Source organism: Bos indicus, chromosome 3 (genome assembly GCF_029378745.1).
Source record: "Bos indicus isolate NIAB-ARS_2022 breed Sahiwal x Tharparkar chromosome 3, NIAB-ARS_B.indTharparkar_mat_pri_1.0, whole genome shotgun sequence".
In the NCBI taxonomy this organism is placed as follows: Eukaryota; Metazoa; Chordata; class Mammalia; order Artiodactyla; family Bovidae; genus Bos; species Bos indicus.
Genome location: NC_091762.1, coordinates 44,998,220 through 45,023,405, shown reverse-complemented (window position 1 = coordinate 45,023,405; position 25,186 = coordinate 44,998,220). Strand labels below are relative to the sequence as shown.

The window sequence follows — 25,186 nt, the reverse complement described above, 5'->3', positions numbered from 1 at the left end:
TTCAATTTTTCACCATTGAGGATAATGTTTGCTGTGGGTTTGTCATATATAGCTTTTATTATGTTGAGGTATGTTCCTTCTATTCCTGCTTTCTGGAGAGTTCTTATCATAAATGGATGTTGAATTTTGTCAAAGACTTTCTCTGCATCTATTGAGATAATCATATGGTTTTTGTTTTTCAATTTGTTAATGTGGTGTATAACATTGATTGATTTGCAGATATTGAAGAATCCTTGCATCCCTGGGATAAAGCCCACTTGGTCACGGTGTATGATCTTTTTAATGTATTGTTGGATTCTGATTGCTAGAATTTTGTTAAGGATTTTTGCATCTATGTTCATCAGTGATATTGGCCTGTAGTTTTCTTTTTTTGTGGGATCTTTGTCAGGTTTTGGTATTAGGGTGATGGTGGCCTTATAGAATGAGTTTGGAAGTTTACCTTCCTCTGCAATTTTCTGGAAGAGTTTGAGCAGGATAGATGTTAGCTCCTCTCTAAAGTTTTGGTAGAATTCAGCTGTGAAGCCGTCTGGACCTGGGCTTTTGTTTGCTGGAAGATTTTTGATTACAGTTTCAATGTCTGTGCTTGTAATGGGTCTGTTAAGATTTTCTATTTCTTCCTGTTCCAGTTTTGGAAAGTTGTACTTTTCTAAGAATTTGTCCATTTCTTCCACGTTGTCCATTTTATTGGCATATAATTGTTGATAGTAGTCTCTTATGATCCTTTGTATTTCTGTGTTGTCTGTTGTGATCTCTCCATTTTCATTTCTAATTTTATTGATTTGATTTTTCTCCCTTTGTTTCTTGATGAGTCTGGCTAATGGTTTGTCAATTTTATTTATCCTTTCAAAGAACCAGCTTTTGGCTTTGTTGATTTTTGCTATGGTCTCTTTTGTTTCTTTTGCATTTATTTCTGCCCTAATTTTTAAGATTTCTTTCCTTCTACTAACCCTGGGGTTCTTCATTTCTTCTTTTTCTAATTGCTTTAGGTGTAGGGTTAGGTTATTTATTTGACTTTTTTCTTGTTTCTTTAGGTATGCCTGTATTGCTATGAACTTTCCCCTTAGGACTGCTTTTAAAGTGTCCCACAGGTTTTGAGTTGTTGTGTTTTCATTTTCATTAGTTTCTATGCAAATTTTGATTTCTTTTTTGATTTCTTCTGTGATTTGTTGGTTATTCAGCAGTGTGTTGTTCAACCTCCATATGTTGGAATTTTTAATAGTTTTTCTCCTGTAATTGAGATCTAATCTTACTGCATTGTGGTCAGAAAAGATGCTTGGAATGATTTCTGTTTTTTTGAATTTACCAAGGCTAGATTTATGGCCCAGGATGTGATCTATCCTGGAGAAGGTTCCATGTGCGCTTGAGAAAAAGGTGAAATTCATTGTTTTGGGATGAAATGTCCTATAGATATCAATTAGGTCTAACTGGTCTATTGTATCATTTAACATTTGTGTTTCCTTGTAAATTTTCTGTTTAGTTGATCTATCCATAGGTGTGAGTGGGGTATTAAAGTCTCCCACTATTATTGTGTTATTGTTAATTTCTCCTTTCATACTTGTTAGCATTTGTCTTACATATTGCGGTGCTCCCGTGTTGGGTGCATATATATTTATAATTGTTATATCTTCTTCTTGGATTGATCCTTTGATCATTATGTAGTGCCCATCTTTGTCTCTTTTCACAGCCTTTGTTTTAAAGTCTATTTTATCTGATATAAGTATTGCTACTCCTGCTTTCTTTGGTCCCTATTTGCATGGAAAATCTTTTTCCAGCCCTTCACTTTCAGTCTGTATGTGTCCCCTGTTTTGAAGTGGGTCTCTTGTAGACAACATATGTAGGGGTCTTGTTTTTGTATCCATTCAGCCAGTCTTTGTCTTTTGGTCGGGGCATTCAACCCATTTACATTTAAGGTAATTACTGATAAGTATGATCCCGTTGCCATTTACTTTATTGTTTTGGGTTCGAGTTTATACACTGTTTTTGTGTTTCCTGTCTAAAGAATATCCTTTAGTATTTGTTGGAGAGCTGGTTTGGTGGTGCTGAATTCTCTCAGCTTTTGCTTGTCTGAGAAGCTTTTGATTTCTCCTTCATATTTGAATGAGATCCTTGCTGAGTACAATAATCTGGGCTGTGGGTTATTTTCTTTCATCGCTTTAAGTATGTCTTGCCATTCCCTCCTGGCTTGAAGAGTTTCTATTGAAAGATCAGTTGTTATCCTAATGGGAATTCCCTTGTGTGTTATTTGTTGTTTTTCCCTTGCTGCTTTTAATATTTGTTCTTTGTGTTTGATCTTTGTTAATTTGATTAATATGTGTCTTGGGGTGTTTCACCTTGGGTTTATCCTGTTTGGGACTCTCTGGGTTTCTTGGACTTGGGTGATTATTTCCTTCCCCATTTTAGGGAAGTTTTCAACTATTATCTCCTCAAGTATTTTCTCATGGTCTTTCTTTTTGTCTTCTTCTTCTGGGACCCCTATGATTCGAATGTTGTAGCGTTTAATATTGTCCTGGAGGTCTCTGAGATTGTCCTCATTTCTTTTAATTCGTTTTTCTTTTATCCTCTCTGATTCATTTATTTCTACCATTCTATCTTCTAATTCACTAATCCTATCTTCTGCCTCTGTTATTCTACTATTTGTTGCCTCCAGAGTGTTTTTAATTTCATTTATTGCATTATTCATTTTATATTGACTCTCTTTTATTTCTTCTAGGTCCTTGTTAAACCTTTCTTGCATCTTCTCAATCTTTGTCTCCAAGCTATTTATCTGTGATTCCATTTTGATTTCAAAATTTTGGATCAATTTCACTATCATTATTTGGAATTCTTTATCAGGTAGATTCCCTATCTCTTCCTCTTTTGTTTGGTTTGGTGGGCTTTTATCCTGTTCCTTTGTCTGCTGGGTATTCCTCTGTCTCTTCATCTTGTTTAAATTGCTGAGCTTGGGGTGTCCTTTCTGTATTCTGGCAGTTTGTGGAGTTCTCTTTATTGTGGCGTTTCCTCGCTCTGTGTGGATTTGTACAGGTGGCTTGTCAAGGTTTCTTGGTTAGGGAAGCTTGTGTCGGTGTTCTGGTGAGTGGAGCTGTATTTCTTCTCTCTCCTTTCGAAGACTTGGGTTGCTTTTCTGGGTGCCTGATGTCCTCTGCCAGCTTTCAGAAGTTATTTTGTGGAATTTACTCGGCGTTTAAATGTTCTTTTGATGAATTTGTCGGGGAGAAAGTGTTCTCCCCGTCCTACTCCTCCGCCATCTTAGCTCCTTCCCTGGTTTTGTCTGTTTTAAACAGAATATTTGATTAATTCTGACTCTACATATATCTAGTCACCCTGGATAATGCAGTGTTACTTGTAGTATTAATAAAAAAGGATGTCAGACAACCAAAATTATTAGCAAATACTGATATAAAAATCAGTAAAACACACCTATGATAAAATAGAGCAGAAGGTTAAATTGGCAGTTTTTAAAACTGATACTGAAATGATTCTTTTTGACCTTGAGAAATTCTTTGGTATGACATACCCTTTGAAAATTATTTTTAACTAACTTTATTGAGATATAATTATATACCACAAAATTCATCCATTTTAGGTAAATGATTTTTTTTTTTAAGTAAATTTACTGAGTTGTACAACCATCACTGTCAACTAGTTTTAGAACATTTTCATCTTCTACCCAAAATCTGTCATTCCATTTTCAGTTAGTACCCATTTTTACTCCCAGCCATAGACAACTACTAATCTCCTATTTTCTGTCTCTATAAATTTGCCTTTTTAGGATGTTTCACATAAAAAGAATCATACATTTTTGTGTGTGTCTGGTTTCTTTTATTTAGCATAATATTTTATTTTTTTAATCATTTGAATATTTTTGCTATAAGATAAAAATTTTATTCTAAAATGAGAATCAGAGCTTGTTCATTTAAAATGAAACATTAGGAATAGAAATCCTGTTTAGAATTAAAATGGAAACCTTATTATGTGTGACCAAAAACAAAAGGTAAACTCTTGGTATATGGGTTTTCAAAATTGGGGGAAAAAAGTCCCTCATTCATTCTTTCGTATTAATGCTGAGAAGGTTAGGTGTGTGCATCTGTGTGCATACATACATAATACATATGTTCTTGAATACATCTGTATTTAACCTGAATGAAGGTTGAATGGTATTTTTGGTCAGGTTCCACTAGATAATGCTCTAGTACAAACAGCCTCAAGTTCTTAGTGGCTTATCTGCAGTAAAGACTTCTTTCTTCCTCGTGTATATGTCAACTGTGTCTGACTGTGAGTCTGGTCCAGGCTTTGGGTCTACTTCATCTGGGAATAAAGACTGAAGAAGAGATGCTAATTAGGTCAAGTCATTCCTGTGTCAGAGGGAAAAGAATACGAGGACTGGTGGAAGCAGGCAGTGGCTTCCGGATCTTCTGTCCAGACACATGACACCATCCACAGATTCACTGGGATGGGGAACAATTTTGCTTTCATAAGGAGGCACTGAAAGTTACCTGGCAATTGACCAGGAGATATATCCCTTTCACAGAAAGACAAGAGATCATTGGGAACAATCATGCCATCTCCACAAAGGTTTTGTGGCAAATCTAGTGTAAATGGCGTGTTGAACCTTTCTGAATAAGGAAAGCTAATTTTTTTCTATAGCGTATTAAATACAAGCAAGACAATTTTCCACTAGATAAGAAATTACTCAACCATAATTGAGATGAATGGAAAGACATTAGTCATGATTAATAACCTGCAATTGGTTAATGCTCATGAATAATCTGAGGAAGATCATACAGATCCTTAACAACCTCTAGCTGTGCAACTGGCGCCTTACTTTGGATTTCAGGTGCAGCGTTCATTTATCGTGGAGTTCTCCATTCCCTTCTTTTCAAGACCTATCAGATGAAAATGTGAATACTTCAAATTCTGCCACAGTAAATGTCAATATAAGTTTTGTTGGTTATACCTTCATCAAAGCCTCTGTTCTACCTGTTTGCCTCCTTTCTGGTCCCTCAGCATCCTAAGTGCTTTCCTGCTGTAGGCATTATTGGTTTCCTGGACCGGAATCCACTTTCCTCGGTGTATTTCATGGCTGACTCCTTCTCACTTCACTTCTTTAAAGACACCTTCCCTGATAGCTCTCTCAAAAGCATTCCTTTCACTCCTTGCCTTAAACACTCCAGCAAATCACTCTACTTTCTCCAGAATTTACTCTTTCTTTGTATCTGGACTTATCTTATTTTTCTGTAGTTTTATTTGTTTATTATCTGTTACCCTTTCTGCTAATTACAGTGTAAGCTTCATGAGAGAAGGCATCATGGCAGCCAGTCTTGACCACTATAGAATCCCCAGCCCAGCGCTTAACACATTGTTGACATTCAATGAACCTTTGTTAAATGAAATAAAACTGCTATGCTAGGTGCTTTTTGTGTGTGCATATGGGTAGTGGCAGCCGAATCTTGGCTCTTCCAGTTAAGAAATAAGTGATTATCCCTATACTACAAACTGGGCTTGCCAGGTGGCATTAGTGGTAAAGAACCTGCCAGCCAATACAGGAGACCTTGGAGACTCAGGTTCAATCCCTGGGTAGGGAAGATCTCCTGGAGGAGGGCATGGCAACCCACTCCAGTTTTCTTGCCTGGAGAATCCCATGGACAGAGGAGCCTGGAGATCTACAGTCCATGGGGTTGCACAGAGTCATATGTGACTGAAGCAACTGAGCACACAAAATCCATTTTAGCCAACTAGTGTACTTCTTGGGAATCATTTTTTATTATATCCCTGAGTTGGGTGTGCAGTGTTATCTCCCCATGGGACATGTTTTCAACCTCTTTGGGAGTTCTGATTAGTATAATTGCTTTTTCTTGGCTTGCTCTGCTTCCAGTTAGTCATCACAGGAATCTACAATAGTAGAACAATAGTAGATTAGTAGTAGTAATAGTTGGCTGATACTATGTTTCATATATGTATCCATTACCACAGACTTATTTTAAAACAAATTTAGTAGACTTATCATTTATGGATTTGACATTTATGGCTTTAAATGTCTTTTACGTGGAATGATGTGACAGATCTCGAAGCCATACATATAAATGCATCTATGATTTGAAGGACACAGTGGCAGATTCTCAACGGTCTTTCAGTCTTCATGTTTTACTTATTTTTTTCTTTCTTTTTTACTTGTCCTTGTTTCATATGTAGTAATCATTACTGAGGTGATAAAAATATTATTTTGTGAGTATATTTGTATACATATCCAAGTGTTAAGAAAAAATCCCTAAAAGTTATGCAGATGCTAAAAATCTGAAACTTATTTTGACTTCTATGTACCAACCAAAGGGCTTCCCAGGTGGTGCTAGTGGTAAAGAACCTGTTTGCAAATGCAGGAGACCTAAGAGATGTGGGTTCAATCCCTGGGTTGTATGGCTGTTTTCAAGAAAAAAATCTCACTAAAATTTTTTGGTGTGTCTGCTATGCAGTGGGCTTCACAGGTGGCGCAGTGGTAAAAAATCTGCCTACCAATGCAGGAAACGCGAAAGACACAGGTGTGATCCCTGGGTTGGGAAGACCCCTTGGGGTAGACAATGGCAACCCATTCCAGTATTCTTGCCTGGAGAATTCCATGGATAGAGGAGCCTGGCAGTCTACAGTCCATGGGGTCTCAAAGAGTCGAACATGACTGAAGCGACTTAGCATATGTGCACCAAAAGTGAAGAGGATTTAATTTTTAGTTTTAAGTTTCATGAGAAAATTGTGGAAAGAAAATTAGTGGACTGTTTTCAATAATCAAGAATATATCCTTATCCTATTTGAACTGCCTTTTATAAAACTTTAAAAATTATTTTTAATATAGAATATTTTCATGTATACAAAAGAATGTGTATATATACATATGTATCCATATTACATCTATCACTATAGGTAATATAACTATTGATGTAGTAATATCTATAACTATATGATATCTACAGGGGCAAACAATCTGTGTGGCCAAATCTGGTCTGCATTTTGTTCGCAAATAAAGGTTATTGGCATGTAACCACACCCATTGATTTACATATTGTCTGTGACTACTTTCACAGTGTAGTGCCCAAGGTAAGTAATTATCACAGAGACCAGATGGCCTGTAAGACCCAAATTTATTATCTGGCCCTTTATGGAAAATATTTGCAGACTCTTAGTAATAGAATAATAATATTGCATCCACCACTAGCTTAGGAAATAAAGCATAACCTCAAATTTTGGTACAAATATGCCTTAGAGATATTGCAGGTTCCGTTTCAGACCGTCACAATAAAGCCAATATTGCCATGAAATGAGTCACCCAGTTTTCATTTTTTTCAGTGCATATGACAGTTATGTTTATGCTGCAGTCAGTTACGTGTGCAAAAAATATACATACCTTAATTTAAAAATACTTTATTGCTAAAAATTATGTTAACCCTAATCTAAGTTTTCAATGAACCATAATCCTTTTACTGCTTAAGGGGCCTGCCTCAGTTTTGGTGGCTTCTTACTGATCAGAGTAGTGGTTGCTGACAGTTGGGGTGACTATGGCAATTTCTTAAAATAGACAACCGAATGAGGTTTGCCACATCAATTGACTCCTCCTTTCACAAATGATGTCTCTGTAGCATGCAATCCTGTTTGGTAGCATTTTACTCATAGAAGAACTTCTTTCAATGCTGGAGTCAGTCCTTTCAAACCCTGCCTCTGGTTTATCACTAAGTGTATCGATTTATGTAATAGTCTAAATCCTTTGTTGTCATTTCAACAGTCTTCTCAGCATTTTCACCAGGAGTAGATTCCATCTCAGGAAACCACTTCTTTGCTTATCCATAAGAAACAACTTCTCATCTACTCATGTTTAATCATGGCATTGTAGCATTTCAGTTACATCTTCAGGCTCCATTTCTAATTCCAGTTTTCTATCTGTACATACCACATTTTCAATTATTTCCTCCACTGAAGTCTTGAACCTCTCAAAGTCATCCATGAGGATTGGAATTAACTTTTTCCAAATTCTGTGAATGTTTATGTTTTCACTGCTTCTCATGAATCACAGATGTTCCTAGTGGCATCTAGAATGGTGAAATTGTTCCAGAAGGCTTTCACTTTCCTTTGCCCAGATCCATCAGAGAAATCCCTGTCTATGGCAGCTATCGCCTTGTGAAATGTAGACTTCAGTACTGAATGTGCTTCAGTACATGTGCTTCAGTAATATACTTCAGTAATAAGTCTGAAAATAAGTCTTGGAAGTCTTTAATCTATGACCTGAATAATGGATGTTGTATTGGTAAGAATGAAAACATTAATCTCCTTACACATCTTCATCAGAGCTCTTGGGTGTCCAGGTGCATTGTCAATGAGCAGTAATATTTTGAAAAGAACTTTTTTTTCTGAGCAGTAGGTCTCAACAGTGGGCTTACAATATTCAGTAAACCATGTTGTAAACAGATTGGCTCTCATTTAGGCTTTGTGGTTCCATTTATAGAGCATGTGCATACTCAGTTGCTTCAGTCGTGACTCTTTGTGACCCCATGGACTGTATGTAGCCCACCAGGCTCCTCTGCCCATGGGATTCTCCAGGCAAGAATATTGGAGTGGGTTGCCATGCCCTTCTCCAGGGGCTCTTCCCGACCCAAGAATTGAACCCTTGTCTCCTGTGTCTCTTGCACTGAAGGCAGATTCTTTACCACTGAGCTACTGGGAAAAACCTCTTTTATAGAGCATAGGCAGAATCAATTTAGCATCATTCTTAAGGGCCCTAAGCTATTCAGAATAGTAAATGAGCATTGACCCTCAACTTAAAGTTATCACCAGCATTAGCCGCTAAGAAGCGCTTTAAAGCCAGACGTTGACTTCTCTGCTCTAGCTATGAAAGTCTTAGATGGCATCTTCTTCCAATAGAAGGCTGTTTCATCTTCATCGACAATCCGTTGTTTAGTGTTGCCACCTTCATTAATGAACTTAGCTAGGTCTTCTGGATAGTTTGCTGCAGCTTCTACTTTAGCAAGTTGATGCTTCACCCTGTATTTTTATGTTACAGAGATGGCTTCTTTTCTTAAAGCTCATAAACCAGCCTCTGCTAACTTCATACTTTTCTTCTTCAGCTTCCTCACTTCTTTCAGCCTTCATGGAAAGAGAGTTAAGGCCTTGTTCTGGATTAGTTTTTGGCTGAAGAGAATGTTGTGGCTGGATCTTCTATCCAGATCTCTAATATTTTCTCCATATCAGTCATAAGGCTGTTTCACATTCTTATCATCTATGTGTTCACTAAAGTAGCCCTTTAAATTTCCTTCAAGAACTTTTTCTTTGCATTCACAACGTGGCTAACTGGCACAGGAGACCTAGCTTTCAGTCTATCTTGATTTTCAGCATGCTTTCCTCACTAAGCTTGATTATTCCTGGTTTTTTATTTAAATTGAGTCTTGAGTCTCATCCTTTCACTTGAAAAGGACTAATGGCTTTTGGCACTGAGTTGTGTCCGACTCTTTGTGACCCCATGGACTGTTGCCCTCCAGACTTCTCGTCCATGGGATTTCCCAGGCAAGAATACTGGACTGGGTTGCTATTTCCTTCTCCAGGGGATTTTCCTGACCCTGGGATCAAATGTGGGATTGAACCCACATTTCCTGCTTGTAGGCAGATTCTTTACTGCTGAGCCATCAGGGAAGCCCACGGTAGGATTATTACTTGACCTGTTTCAGTATTGAATCTCGGAATAGGGAGGCTCAAGGTGAGGGAGAGAAATGGGGGGGCAACCAGAGGGTGGAGCAGTTAGAATGGAAACTTTTATCAAGTTCATATCTTATATGGACGTGGTTTGTGGCTTCCCGAAACAATTAAAATAAGAGATCACTGATCACAGATTACCATAACATATAGTAATAATGAAAACATTTGAAATAGAATTGCAGGAATTACCCAAATGTGACACAGAGACATGAAGTGAGCAAATGCTGTTGGGAAAAATGGTACGTATAGACTTGTTCAATGCAGACTTGCCAAAACCCTTCAATTTGTGAAAAACATGGTATGTGTGAGGTACAGTAAAATGAAGCTGGATAAAATGAGGCATACCTGCATTCTCTGTGTGGTCCTCCCAAGATGCTCTCTCTCTCTTGCTTAAAAGAAAATAATAATTTGGGTTTTGTTTTTTTCATTCATTTGGTTTTCGTAAAAGTGATGGTCCTAAATGAAGAATGGTTTGACGTATGATATTTAGACTTCACAGTGCAAAAGTGTTACACATTCAGTAAAAACCATACTGTGAATTTTGATCTATTCTTGGGTAGTAGGAGATAAGCTTTCCTGGAGCTGGGTAGCAGCAGCAAGCCACAGCTCCCAGCCAGCCACACCATCACGAGTGGAAACAACCATACACTTACAAACATTCTGTGCCTGGACAGACATTCTGTTTTTCTTTTTCAGGCAACATTCAATAAAGTACATGAGATACTCCATACTGTAAGATTCAGTTCAGTTCAGTTGCTCAGTCTCGTCTGACTTTTTGAGACCCCATGGACTACAGGACACCAGGCTTCCCTGTCCATCACCAACTCCAGAGCTTACTCAGACTCATGTCCATTGAGTCGGTGATGCCATCCAACCATCTCATCCTCTGTCATCCCCTTCTCTTCCTGGCTTCAATCTTTCCCAGCATATGGGTCTTTTCCAGTGATTCAGTTCTTTGCATCAGGTGGCCAAAGTAATGGAGTTTCAGCTTCAGCATCAGTCCTTCCAATGACTATTCAGGACTGATTCCTTTAGGATTGACTGGTTTTATCTCCTTGCAGTCCAAGGGGCTCTCGAGAGTCTTCTCCAGCACCACAGTTTAGAAGCATCAGTTCTTTGGCGCTCAGCTTTCTTTATAGTCCAACTCTCAAATCCATACATGACTGCTGGAAAAACCATAGCTTTGACTAGATAGACCTTTGTTGGCAAAGTAATGTCTCTGCTTTTTAATATGCTGTCTAGGTTGGTCATAACTTTTCTTCCAAGGAGCAAGTATCTTTTAATTTCATGGCTGCAGTCGCCATCTGCAGTGATTTTAGAGCCCCCAAAAATAAAGTCTCTCACTGTTTCCATTATTTCCCCATATATTTGCTGTGAAGTGATGGGACCAGATGCCATGATCTTACTTTTCTGAATGTTGAGTTTTAAGCCAACTTTTTCACTCTCCTCTTTCACTTTCATCAAGATTGGCTTTGTATTAGATGATTTTGCCCAACTGTAGACTAATGTAAATGTTCCGATCATATTTAAGATAGGCTAGGATAAGCTGTCCAGAGAAGGCAATGGTATCCCACTCCAGTACTCTTGCCTGGAGAATCCCATGGATGGAGGAGCCTGGTAGGCTACAGTCTATGGGGTCGCTAAGAGTTGGACATAACTGAGCGACTTCCCTTTCACTTTTCACTTTCATGCATTGGAGAAGGAAATGGCAACCCACTCCAGTGTTCTTGCCTGGAGAATCCCAGGGACGGGGGAGCCTGGTGGGCTGCCGTCTATGGGGTCACCCAGAGTCGGACACGACTGAAGTGACTTAGCAGCAGCAGCAGGATAAGCTGTCATGTTCAGGAGGTTAGGTGTATTAAATACTTTTTGAATTACAGTATTTTCAATTTTCAGTGGGTTTATAGGGATGTAACCCCACTGTAACAGGAAGATCTGTGTATGTATTTGAAGCAATATCTGTTGAAGATTTTTCTGAATTTTGATATTGTATGTTTAGGACTTTAAAAAATGATGTTGCCCTGTGTGAATTCTTCTCTTATTTGCTTTTTCCCCTAATATTTAGCTTATAATTTAGCTTATATTTATCAATGGCCTTATATGAAGTTGTAGTTGATTTCCTATTTTCTTTAAAAGATTTCTTTTATTTATTTGGCTGGATTGGGTCTCAGTTATGGCAACGGGATCTTTGTTGCATCATATAGGTTCTTTCATTGTGGAGCAAGGATTCTCTAGTTGTGGTGCATGGGATCTTAGTTTGCTAACCAAGGACTGAACCCATGTACCCTGAATTGCAAGGCAGATTCTTAACCCCTAGACTACCAGGGAAGTCCCTGTGGTTGGTTTTCATTGCTGTGTAGTATACGTAACCTTGTGTGCGTGTACCACAATTTATCTATCTATTCTGGGCTGCTCTGAATGTTTTTGTAGTGCCTTAGGTTGTATCTACTACATGACAATGTTTTGACCATAGAAATTGTTGTATTCTTGTTTTAGATTTCTATTTAATTTCATGGGAAACTGAAAAAGTGAATTCCGTGATAATGCCCAGTACATATGACTTACTGGCTATTGTTGTTGCTGTTGTCCCCCAGTTGTGTCCGACTCTTTGCGACCCCATGGACTGTAGCTTTCCAGGCCTCCTTGTCCTTCACCATCTCCCTGAGTTTGCCCAAGTTCATGTTCACTGCATCGGTGACACCATCCAGCCATCTTATCCTCTGATGCCCTGTTCTCCTTCTGCCCTCAATCTTTCCCAGTGTCAGAGACTTTTCCAGAATCCTGTGTTCGCATCAGTTCAGTTCAGTTCAGTCGTTCAGTCATGTCCGACTCTGCGACTCCATGAATTGCAGCGTGCCAGGCCTCCCTGTCCATCACCAACTCACAGAGTTCACCCAAACTCATGTCCATTGAGTCAGTGATGCCATCCAGCCATCTCATCCTCTGTCGTCCCCTTCTCCTCCTGTCCCCAATCCCTCCCAGCATCAGAGTCTTTTCCAGTGAGTCAACTCTTTGCATGAGGTGGCCAAAGTATTGGAGTTTCAACGTCAGCATCAGTTCTTCCAAAGAAATCCCAGGGCTGATCTCCATTAGAATGGACTGGTTGGATCTCCTTGCAGTCCAAGGGACTCTCAAGAGTCTTCTCCAACACCACAGTTCAAAAGCATCAATTCTTCGGCACTCAGCTCTCTTCACAGTCCAACTTTCACATCCATACTTGACCACTGGAAAAACCATAGCCTTAACTAGACGGACGTTTGTTGGTAATGTCTCTGCTTTTCAGTATGCTATCTAGGTTGGTCATAACTTTCCTTCCAAGGAGTAAGCGTCTTTTAATTTCATGGCTGCAATCACCATCTGCAGTGATTTTGGAGCCCCAAAAATAAAGTCTGACACTGTTGCCACTGTTTCCCCATCTATTTGCCATAAAGTGATGGGACTGGATGCCATGATCTTCGTTTTCTGAATGTTGAGCTTTAAGCCAACTTTTTCACTCTCCTCTTTCACTTTCAAGAGGCTTTTTAGTTCCTCTTCATTTTCTGCCATAAGGGTGGTGTCATCTGCATATGTGAGGTTACTGATATTTCTCCTGGCAATCTTGATTCCAGCTTGTACTTCTTCCAGCCCAGCATTTCTCATGGTGTACTCTGCATATAAGTTAAATAAGCAGGGTGACAATATACAGCCTTGACATACTCCTTTTCCTGTTTGAAACCAGTCTGTTGTTCCATGTCCAGTTCTAACTGTTGCTTCCTGACCTGCATATAGGTGTCTCAAGAGGCCGGTCAGGTGGTCTGGTTGGTATTCCCATCTCTTTCAGAATTTTCCACAGTTTATTGTGATCCACACAGTCAAAGGCTTTGGAATAGTCAATAAAGCAGAAATTCAGATAACCAAAATACTGGAGCTTCAGCTTCAGCATCAGCATCGGTCCTTTCAGTGAATATTCAGGGTTGATCTCCCTTAAGATCAGCCTACTGGCAGTTAGGTGGTGGTCAAATGCTGTCTCCTCTACTTATTAAAATAGCAGTTAGAGTTTGAACAAGTGATTTAACCTGGTTCCTCATTTGAAAACAGGTAAATTAGCAGCTACTCAGTAGTATTATTACCTAGTTTACAAAAGGGGAAGAAGTAGAACATATTCTACAGGGTCATGGTAATATTTGCATAATTCACATAAAGCCTTCAAGCAGACAGTGTCTATATACATCACATTTATTTGTCTCTTTTTATCCTCTTCTTAATCATCTGAAATCCAAGATGAAATATGACGTCTCTGAGGTTACAAAGGAGAAAACTGAATCTCAGAAAAGTAACATGACTTGACCTGGTTCACACGGCTAGTGTATGTCTGAACTTCAATAAACAATCTGCCTACAATACAGGAGACTGAGGTTTGAGCCCTGGATCAGGAAGATCCCCTGAAGACCTGAAGAGGAAATGGCATCCCACTCCAGTTTTCTTGCTTGAAGAATCTACAGGCAGAGGAGCCTGGTGGGCTACAGTCTGTGCCATCACAAAGAGTCGGACACAGCTGAGTGACTAACACCTTGACTGCCTAACCTTTTGCTTTTACCACTTTTCTTTTTGTCCAGAGGGGAAAATTTTATCAAATAAAATTATTTGTGACATTTCTATGGTTAATCTCTAACTTTATAGTGCAAAACCCCTGAAAAAGCCCAAGTATATTCAAGGCAACACTGTTAGAAAATAGAAAAAAAAAAAGGGTAAATAAATTATGTTATATGCATACAAGAGTATATATACTGCATCACACTGGAAATTATGTCAAACAAGATTATTGAGTGTTGTATGCCCCTTTATAGAACCCGACACAGGCTGGCTTTTCCCCCAATCACATTTTCAACAGTGTTCCACAGAAGGCCTTTCTAATTTTTATTATTATTATAAGCAGGCAGATTGGAAGGAGTTGTAAACCAAAACACAGCTGGTAAGTCTAAATTTAGGCCCATCAAGATGAGTGTCCCTCATCACAACATGGTTTCTCAAACTCCTTCCATGGTAAGTTGCATTTTCACAGATGTCTCTTGGTGTACGTGTTTCTTGTACATCAGCAATTTTATTTGCATGGCCTTTTCATGCCAGTATTCTGATTTATTACACTTCTCACATTGATTTTTTCCCCCCTCTGCTTGTAAAAAGAAAATAGCTGTTTGTGCACAGATGGTGGATGCAATTTAGTATTATCAGAGTAATTCATGTTATATTTATGAGATGTTCTGGAGTCGAGTCTTAGGGAGGGATGTTAAGGAAGGGCACTTCTCAGAGAGGTCATATCTTACCTTTCAACCTGTTTCTTACGGAGTTTATCTCCTGAGCACCCAAATATTGGCAGGACGTTGTTTGTTTTAAATTTCAGCTGTGTGTTTTATTTATTTCAGTAGTAGAACTTTGGAACCATCAAATAGCATTAAAGGAGGGAGGCAAAAGCATTTTTCAGAAATTATTGAAGTTGATTGTTAACTGGTTAAAAAAAATGAATGGATCAAAGATTGAATGTTTTAATTATAATTCCTTCCTTCCTTTCTACCCTTACTTTCTTCTCTACATATTTATTCTGTGCCATTCTGTATACAGAAGTGCTCATTTGCTAGGGCTGCCATGGTGAAGTACCACAGACTAAGTGTCTGAAGTAAACAAATTAATTTTCTCACAGTTCTGGAAGCTAGAAGTCTGAAATGAAGGTGTCAGCAGGGTTGGTTCCTTCTGAATGTGTGAGGGAAGTATCTCTTCCTGCCTCTCCACTTGGCTGGTAGATGGCTGTCTTCTCCCTGTGTCTCATAACATGCATGTCTTTGTCCAAATTCCCCCCTTTTTGTAAAGATCCCAGTCATATTGCATTAGGACCCACTTCAGTGACCTCATTTTAACTTAATTTCCTTTGTGAAGCTCCTATCCCCCAAAAAGGTCACATTTTGAGGTGACAGGGTTCGGAGTTCAACATATCAATTTTGGGAGGACATGGTTCAACCCACAGCAGATACTTACAATAAAACAAAAGTAACAACAAGGAAAACGTACCCTTATTTCATAAGTGAGTTTGTCAATAAATTGCAGCATGATGCTGCTGCTGCTAAGTCGCTTCAGTTGTGTCCGACTCTGTGCGACCCCATAGACAGCAGCCGACCAGGCTCCCCCGTCCCTGGGATTCTCCAGGCAAGAACACTGGAGTGGGTTCCCATTTCTTTCTCCAATGCATGAAAGTGAAAAGTGAAAGTGAAGTCACTCAGTCGTGTCTGACTCCTAGAGACCCCATGGACTGCGGCCTACCAGGCTCCTCCGTCCATGGGATTTTCCAGGCTAGCACAGTGCTAATGTCCATTTATTTTGGGAAAGTCATCTACATGGTTTTTCTTATAGTGAGTGTGCTAATTTGGAATCAGAATAAAAGACAGTGCCATCTTGGTTGTTTCCATGTCTTAGCTATTGTAAACAATGCTGCCACGAATATTAGGGTGCATGTGTCTGTTTGAATTATGGTTTTCTCAGGGCATATGCCCATTAGTGAGATTTTTGGGTCATATGGTAATTCTCTTTCAGTTTTTTAAGGAATCTCCATACTGTTCTCCATAGCAGCTGTGTCAATTTACATTCCCACCAACGGTACAAGAGGGTTCCCTTTTCTCTGCATCCGTTTGTAGATTTTTTTAATGGTGGCCGTTCTGACTGATGTGAGGTGATACCTCATTGTAGTTTTTGTTTGCATTTCTCTAATCATGAGTGATGTTGAGCATCTTTTCCTGTGTTTGTTGGCCATGTGTATGTCTTCTTTAGAGAATTGTCTGTTTAGGTCTTCCACCCATTTTTTGAGCTCTGTGACAACCTAGAGAGGTGGGTTGTGGGAGGGCAGTTCAGGAGGGAGGGCATATAAGTGTACCTGGGGCTGATTTCATGTTGATGTATGGCAGAGACCAACATGATACTGTAAAGCAGTTATCCTCCAAAGGAGGTGGGGGACCTATCAAAAAAGAGAGAGACTTCCTGCAACAATGTGGCTTCCTTCTCTATTGTGCATATTCAGATTTTCGCCTGAAACCATCCCTAGATGTTTTGCTGTATGCCTCAGTGTGTGTCTGTGTGCTCACTATGCTCGCTATAAGTATTCAGTGTTGTTTAAGAAGGTTAAGCATGCAAATAATTTCCCCTCTGCTTTAATCTCTTGAAAGGAAAAAAAAAAAAAATGAAAAGATGTATTTTCACTGTCTGAAATATCATAAGATAATGGACATATAACCAAATACAAAGAATGAACAAATGTATAAATGAAGTTGAGGGCAGGGGAAGGAAGAGAGAGAACTAGAGAAGAAAGAGGCATGCATTATCGTGGAGGTGAGACCTTTGGAAAGAACAAATTTTAACGATCCATTTCTCCTGAAAAGCATCAACCACAAAAGGTTAAATGGAGTTCTTTTTGGTTAATTACTTCTTTGGATCTTCTCAAACACTTATTTTCTTCACTTATTCATGTCCAAATGTAAATCTTTTAAGTATCGTCAGTGTATTTTCTTTTCCTTTTTCTTTGAAGTGAATATAAAACTCTTTGAATAGTCAGTTTTATTGAGGTTTTAAGAATGTTTCTGAGTGATTCATAGTAATTTAAATCTTTCTACTGAAATCTTGGAGGTTGCTAAATTTCAGCCTGTAATTTTCTTCCTTTGCTAGATATTGAAGCATATTTTTATGACACCACACTACACTCATTGGAATTGTGAGCCTTTGTAAATTCATGCAGATCTTTCCCACTGTACAAAAGGATGCATTTTAAGCAGAAGAAATAGAATGCTAAATTATGTAGTAGGTAAAAGAAGTGGGTTGTGGTAAGTCAAAAGGGTGACTACAAAGAATGCCAGAGCACGTGGTTGCATGCACTGTCAGTGAAATTTAATGCACATTTGCCCATCAAATTAAAATTTGTCAGCTTAGAAAACTATTATTTATATGAAATGAACATTGAGAGAGATTTTTGTACTTGCTGATTGCATGTTTATTCGGAACCTCTAAATTCTGTTGTAATAACTGCTTAGAATTCCATTGTGTTAGCATCCCATAATTTTGACAATCCCATTTTCTTGTGATTCTGGGCATATTTTTAAATTTCCTTTTGAACTATACAACTTTGATGAGTTCAGAAAAAAAATCAAGCAATCAAATGTGTAATCCAAGGTCTTCTGCCAAAATGGCCCTAGATACTCTTTTAACTTATTACAATGGTTCTTACTGTTTATGAACACATTAGATAGTGTTGACTCTAAACAATTAAAAATCTTTCTACAAAATAATACACATTTATTTTACAATATTTGTAAACACAGAAACTCAGACAGGAAAATATTAAACTCAAGAGGAATCCTGACACTTGAAATAACTTCTGTTAACTTTTTGGTATAATTTCCAAGTTCATGAGCACATGCATATTATGAGTCGCTCTTTGTTACTTTTTCTCTCATACCCTCTGAACCCCCTCTGTCATAAACACACAAGCACACATACATGCATTAGAATCTAGTTAAATACAAATTTTAGAAGCTGCTGTTTTCTCTTAGTAACACACTATGAACCTTTTCCCAAGTTTCTATATATTCTTCTAATACATTAATCACTTTACTGTATTCTATTATATGGATAGACTTTATTGTATTCTGTCATAGGGATATACTGTAGTTTATCTCACTGAACTTTTGTTGCAAGACATTTATCTCCATGTTTTTTGCGTGTCTGATCAACCCAACTGTGATTTGTTTTCTATTCCTAGGTCTAAATCATGCCTAACATGCATATATTTTCTAACATTTATATCTTATATTATAAATACCAGTCTTCTCTTAAAGGAACCAGAGCTCTTTCGATAAATGTCTGATTCCATGACTGGGGGCAGGGAAAATAAGTATAAGGTAAATCTGAAATATCTTTGATATGCCTGAAAATAAAGTGCTCAAGGGGTAATGAAGATTTCATCAAAAACATACAGATGCCAGTTTTAAGGAACTCCTACTAGGCAAGTTTTGGACACTTAGAACATCAAAATGAATTATATTAATGAATTATAACCCATTGAGTAAAATAGGTTATACTATACTTATAATTAATTGGCTAAATTAATACTCTTTATTCTCCTTAGTAGGAAATCTACTGATAATATCAAAATTGAAAAATTAGGAAAAGAGTATATGTGTTATTTTGAAGTAAAGAATGTAACAAGAAACAAATATAGCTAAGAGTTCTGAATTTACTTCTAAGGAGTATGAACTGATAATACGAATACCAGAACATGGGATGCTGCATTTTTATTTTTAATTTGTTTCATTTTATTTTAAGCCTTATTGAATAACTTGACTTTTGAAAACTATGAATATATTTTTTAATTTTGAAATAATTTCAGACTTGAAGTCTTGCAAGAATGCCACAAAGAATCTAGGTCTGCTGGTTATTTACCATTTCACAACATTTGCTTTCTGCCTCTCTGTAAATTGAGTAAATTGGAAACATATTTCTCATAATTAAATCTCTGTGTATTTTTGAAAACAAGGACACTCTCCTACATAATTACAGTGTAAGTATCTTACTCAGGAAATTAACATTGACATAATACTATTAATATATTCTAATCCACAGACCCTTTCAAAATTTTCCAGTTGTACCAAACATATCTCTTAGAGAGAAAAAAAACAAATGTTCTCAAAGGTTCTCCTCCTTTGGTACAGAATCCAGTCTAGGATCATGTGTTGCGTGGTGGTTGTCTCTTAGATGGTTGTCAGCAGTCTGGAATGGTTCGTTTTTTTTTCCATCATGGTATTAGCATGTCTCCTCGTCTCAGACATACTAATGTTTTTCTTCTTATTATCTTAATTTAACTATATCACCATTTTTAGTTAAATTTGGTATTAAGAGCAATTTATTTTTATTCACAGTCAAGGGATGTGATGACCTGTGATTACATTTTCATTCTTGTTCTTTTTGTTTTCCTTAGAGTTCATCATTCATTCATTTATTCATTTTTTTAAGGCCCTCCCTTTCTCCCTGTCTTGTTTTCTCTTCCTTTTCACTTTTTTTGCATCAATCTTAATTCATTTACAAAGTCTAACATGGCACGCTTCCTTTCATTATGCTTAGAGGTATCAGATATTCTGTCAGTCTCCTTCCTTCCTTCTTTTCCTCTTTCTCTTTCCCTGCTTACTTTGCTCTTTCTCTTTCCTTTCTCCCTCTGTTATTATTTCCTCTTTATAACCTTGCCTCTCTGAAGTCTTTCAGCTCCTCTCTGTATAGGTTGTTCTCTAAGTCTGCTGCAAAACTGTCAACCTGGAACATTCTTCCACTGTCATCCCAGGAATTTCCTTTAATTCTCTTCTCTGTTGAATCTCCTGCTTTTAGATCCTATTTCTTCTTTCTTGGTATATGCCCTTATTTTGGAAAAGTGAAGTCCTCCAAAGAATGGATGCATGGGAAGTCAGATTTTGAAATCTTTCACACCTGAAATGGCTTTATTTTTCCTGTTTGAATTTCCTGTTTATTTTCCTTTCCTTGAATGACTGTTTATCTGGCTGTAAATAGTTCTAGGTAGAAAATACTTTCCTTTAAAAATTTTGAAGATACTAATTTATTATCATTTTGAGAAATCTGAAGGCATTCTGATTCCTGACATTCCTGTTGTATTTTGCCTGTTTATATTCTCTCTGGAATTTAGGCTTTCCTAAATTTTTTTCCTAAGCTTTTAGGAATTTAAAAACCTCTACGATTATGAAATGTCATGGTAATGGAAGCTTGTGGAAGCACTCCCCACCCCCACCATTGTCTTGTTCATTTTGAGGAGATCTGATAGACCCTGTCAATCTGGAAATATTTCTGTTTGGATTTACCTTCTTCATTTTCTGGAATTATTTTCAGTCAGGTTCTGTCTACCTGGATCCTTAAATTTTAAAAAATATCTTCCTTTCCTTCTCATATTCTTTTGGTCCAGCTTAGTTCCTGAGTTCTGTCTTTGGAACTTTCTGTTGAGTTTTTATCCTTTCATCATATTTCAGTTTTCATGAACCTCTTATATTTTTGGTGTCTCTGCTGTTCTCTGAATTCTTAAAAAATATAACACCTGTTTTCATTTATGAATTTGATTTCATTCTTATCTCTCATGCTTTCCTCTCTTGGTAAGCATTCTATTCTCTATTCTGTCTGCCTCTCATATTCTCTTTGTGAATCTTTCACCTCCGAGCCTTCCCACATGTTGAGATGTTTGGTGGTTCCTGCACCAGGTAATGAAAAGCCACGTTGACAGTCAGTGTTTTGCCAGGAAGGGGCTTCCCTGTAGGGTTAGTATGCAGAGGCTTGGCTGATTCCCCAGGGCACTGCAGCTGTCAGTGTTTTCTTGGAATGGTCAGCTCAGAGAGGAAATCTCCACTATTATGTGCACTTTTCCATCTTGCTGCCACTTTCTTGGGGTCAAATGATGGGAAAGGACAGGATATCTTTCCATCCAGTATGTAGGACTGTCCCTTGATATCTGTATTTTCATAGGGCCTGTCTCTCCCTCCACCCTACCTGGTGTCCTTGAATTCAGAGGCACTCCAGGAAATTTCCAGTTTTCTGCAAAGCTGGGAAAGAAAAGTCACCTGATTGCATGGGGTATGTGAGGGAATCTGAGGTACCAAATCTCTTTTGTTTTATGAGCTTTTCAACCAATCCCCTTATTTAGCTCTATCAGCTTTCTGAGTCTACAGGTTTCTGGAACCTCTGCCTCTCGCGTCTCTCTGTGAGCCTCTGTCTCTGTGTGCCTCCTTCTTCCCAGTTAACCATCCTGTCCTTGGTTTACTTTAGCTTTTTTTTTAGTGGTAGCTTTTCAGTTACCACTCAACCATCAGAGTTTCAGTTTCCAAAAGATAGTTTACTTCATGCTTCAGTTCAGTTCAGTTCAGTTCAGTCGCTCAGTCGTGTCCGACTCTGTGACCCCATGAACCGCAGCACGCCAGGCCTCCCTGTCCATCACCAACTCCCGGACTCCACCCAAACCCATGTCCATTGAGTCAGTGATGCCATCCAACAATCTCATCCTCTGTTGTCCCCTTCTCCTCCTGCCCTCAATCTTTCCCAGCATCAGGGTCTTCTCCAGTGAGTCAGCTCTTCACATCAGGTGGCCAAAGTTTTGGAGTTTCAGCTTCTACATCAGTCCTTCCAATGAACACTCAGGACTGATCTCCTTGAGGATGGACTGGTTGGATCTCCTTGCAGTCCAAGGGACTCTCAAGAGTCTTCTCCAACACCACAGTTCAAAAGCATCAATTCTTCGGTGCTCAGCTTTCTTTATAGTCCAACTCTCACATCCATACCTGACCACTGGAAAACCATAGACTTGACTAGATGGACCTTTGTTGGCAAAGTAATGTCTCTGCTTTTTAATATGCTGTCTAGGTTGGTCATAACTTTCCTTCCAAGGAGTAAGCATCTTTTAATTTCATGGCTACAACATCTGCAGTGATTTTGGAGCCCAGAAAAATAAAGTCAGCCACTGTTTCCACATCTATTTGCCATGAAGTGACGGGGCTGGAAGCCATGATCTTAGTTTTCTGAATGTTGAGCTTTAAGCCAACTTTTTCAGTCTCCTCTTTCACTTACATCAAGAGGCTCTTTAGTTCTTCTTCACTTTATGCCATAAGGGTGGTGTCACCTGCATATCTGAGGTTATTGCTATTTCTCCTGGCAATCTTAATTCCAGCTTGTACTTCATCCAGCCCAGCATTTCAAATGATGTATTCTACATATAGGTTAAATAAGTAGGGTGACAATATACAGCCTTGACATACTCCTTTTCCTATTTGGAACCAGTCTGTTGTTCCATGTCCAGTTCTATCTGTTGCTTCCTGACCTGCATACAGATTTCTCAAGAGGCAGGTCAGGTGCTCTGCTATTGCCATCTCTTTCAGAATTTTCCACAGTTTGCTGTGATCCACACAGTCAAAGGCTTTGGCATAGTCAATACAGCAGAAATAGGTGTTTTTCTGGAACTCTCTTGCTTTTTTGATGATCCAGCAGATGTTGGCAATTTGATCTCTGGTTCCTCTGCCTTTTCTAAAACCAGCTTGAACATTTGGAAGTTCACGGTTCACATATTGCTGAAGCCTGGCTTGGAGAATTTTGAGCATTAATTTACTAGCATGTGAGATGAGTGCAGTTGTGTGGTAGTTTGAGCATTCTTTTTTAGCATTGCCTTTCTTTGGGATTGGAATGAAAACTGACCTCTTCCAGTCCTGTGGCCACTGCTGAGTTTTCCAAATTTGCTGGCATATTAAGTGCAGCACTTTCACAGGATCATCTTTCAGAATTTGAAGTAGCTCAACTGGAATTCCATCACCTCCACTAGCTTTGTTCATAGTGATGCTTGCTAATGCCCACTTGACTTCACATTCCAGGATGTCTAGCTCTAGGTGAGTGATCACACCATCATGATTATCTGGGTCATGGAGATCTTTTTTGTACAGTTCTTTTGTGTATTCTTGCCACCTCTTCTTAATATTTTCTGCTTCTGTTAGGTCCATACCATTTCTGTCCTTTATCGAGCCCATCTTTGCATGAAGTGTTCCCTTGGTATCTCTAATTTTCTTGAAGTGATCTCTAGTCTTTCCCATTCTATTGCTTTCCTGTATTACTTTGCATTGATCACTGAGGAAGGCTTTCTTATCTCTCCTTGGTATTCTTTGGAACTCTGCATTCAAATGGGTATATCTTTCCTTTTCTCCTTTGCTTTTCACTTCCCTTCTTTTCACAGCTATTTGTAAGGCCTCCTCAGACAGCCATTTTGTTTTTTTTGCATTTCTATTTTTGGGGGATGGTCTTGATCCCTGTCTCCTGTACAATGTCCATGAACCTCCGTCCATAGCTTATCAGGTATTTTGTCTATCAGATCTAGTCCCTTAAATCTATTTCTCACTTCCACTTTATAGTCATAAGGGATTTGATTTAGGTCGTACTTTAATGGTCTAGTGGTTTTCTCCACTTTCTTCAAATTCAGTCTTAATTTGGCAATAAGAAGTTCATGATCTGAGCCACATTCAGCTCCCGGTCTTGTTTTGCTGACTGTATAGATCTTCTCCATCTTTGGCTGCAAATAATATAATCAATCTGATCCGTGTCGACCATCTGGTGATGTCCATGAGTAGAGTCTTCTCTTGTGTTGTTGGAGGAGGGTGTTTGCTATGACCAGTGCGTTCTCTTGGCAGAACTCTATTAGCCTTTGCCCTGCTTCATTCTGTACTCCGAGGCCAAGTTTGCCTGTACTCCAGGTGTTTCTTGACTTCCTACTTTTGCATTCCAGTCCTCTAAAATGAAAAGGACATCTTTTTAGGGTGTTAGATCTAGAAGGTCTTGTAGGTCTTCATAGAACTGTTCAACTTCAGCTTCTTCAGCGTTACGGGTCGGGGCATAGATTGGATTACTGTGATATTGAATGGTTTGCCTTGGAAAGGAACAGAGATCATTCTGTAATTTTTGAGATTGCATCCAAGTACTGCATTTCAGACTCTTTTGTTGACCATGATGGCTACTTCATGCTTAGCCTATTTTTTTTTACTTTGAGGGTTTGTACCTTTTTATGATTTTTGTCTTGTTTTTGTTTCTTTCTTTACTGTCATTTTTAAAGTGGGATTTTGTCATGAAACAGAAATAAGCATATATTTCCACATACTTTATTTAAGTAGGAGTCCAGTTATCCTTTTTGTTCTTAACATATATGATTAGTATTTGTATTGTCTAAGAAAAAGAGGGTTTCAACTCTTTTCCCCCCTAAACATTAATTTTGAATGTTTTATTCATAGGATGCCTCATTGATGGACATGAATTCCTTTAGCCCTCTGATGCCGACGTCCCCTTTATCAATGATAAACCAAGTCAAGTTTGAAGATGAGCCAGATTTGAAAGATCTTTTTATTACAGTGGATGAACCTGAAAGCCATGTTACTACAATTGAAACGTTTATTACTTATAGGATTATTACTAAGGTAAGTGTTTAATGAACATTTTCTTGACTACAATTGCTTCTTTGAACTTTTGGAACTACTTTTTGTTCACTTTGATATTCACGTTAGAGAATTTTAGTAGAATTAAGTGCTGGTCTTTCAGCCATTTTGAATAAGACATTGCATCTTATCTATCCTTCACTTGTCCTATATGAATTTGGATTAACTTGAGTACCAGTCACTTGTATTTTAGCCATTGTGCTTCTTAAAATAAGAACATTTTAATGTTTTAGTTTAAAGATGATAAACATATCTGGGAAAGAAGTTTCGCTAATAGAGAAAACAACTGGTTCAAAACTTAATGCAGTATTCTGTATTCACATTTCTTCTGAAGATTACAAAAATGTTTTTTCATTTGTTTTCCAAATAAGAGCACATGGTGGGATTTCCCTGGTGGTCCAGTGGTTAAGAAACCACCTTCCAGTGCAGAGGGACATGGGTTC

General features: G+C 38.3%; 1 protein-coding gene across 2 annotated transcripts in view; it reads left to right on the top strand.

The window, feature by feature from the left end:
- SNX7 (sorting nexin 7) overlaps positions 1 to 25,186 on the top strand; it is a 118,725-nt gene that overhangs the window by 16,607 nt on the left and 76,932 nt on the right. For both annotated transcript variants that reach the window (XR_011565789.1, XM_019957009.2), the window contains exon 2: positions 24,543 to 24,725. Coding sequence is in view for 1 of the 2 variants with exons in the window: in XM_019957009.2 (XP_019812568.2) it covers positions 24,543 to 24,725 (183 nt within the window). In the remaining variant the exon portion in view is untranslated. The remainder of the gene's footprint in view (positions 1 to 24,542; positions 24,726 to 25,186) is intronic.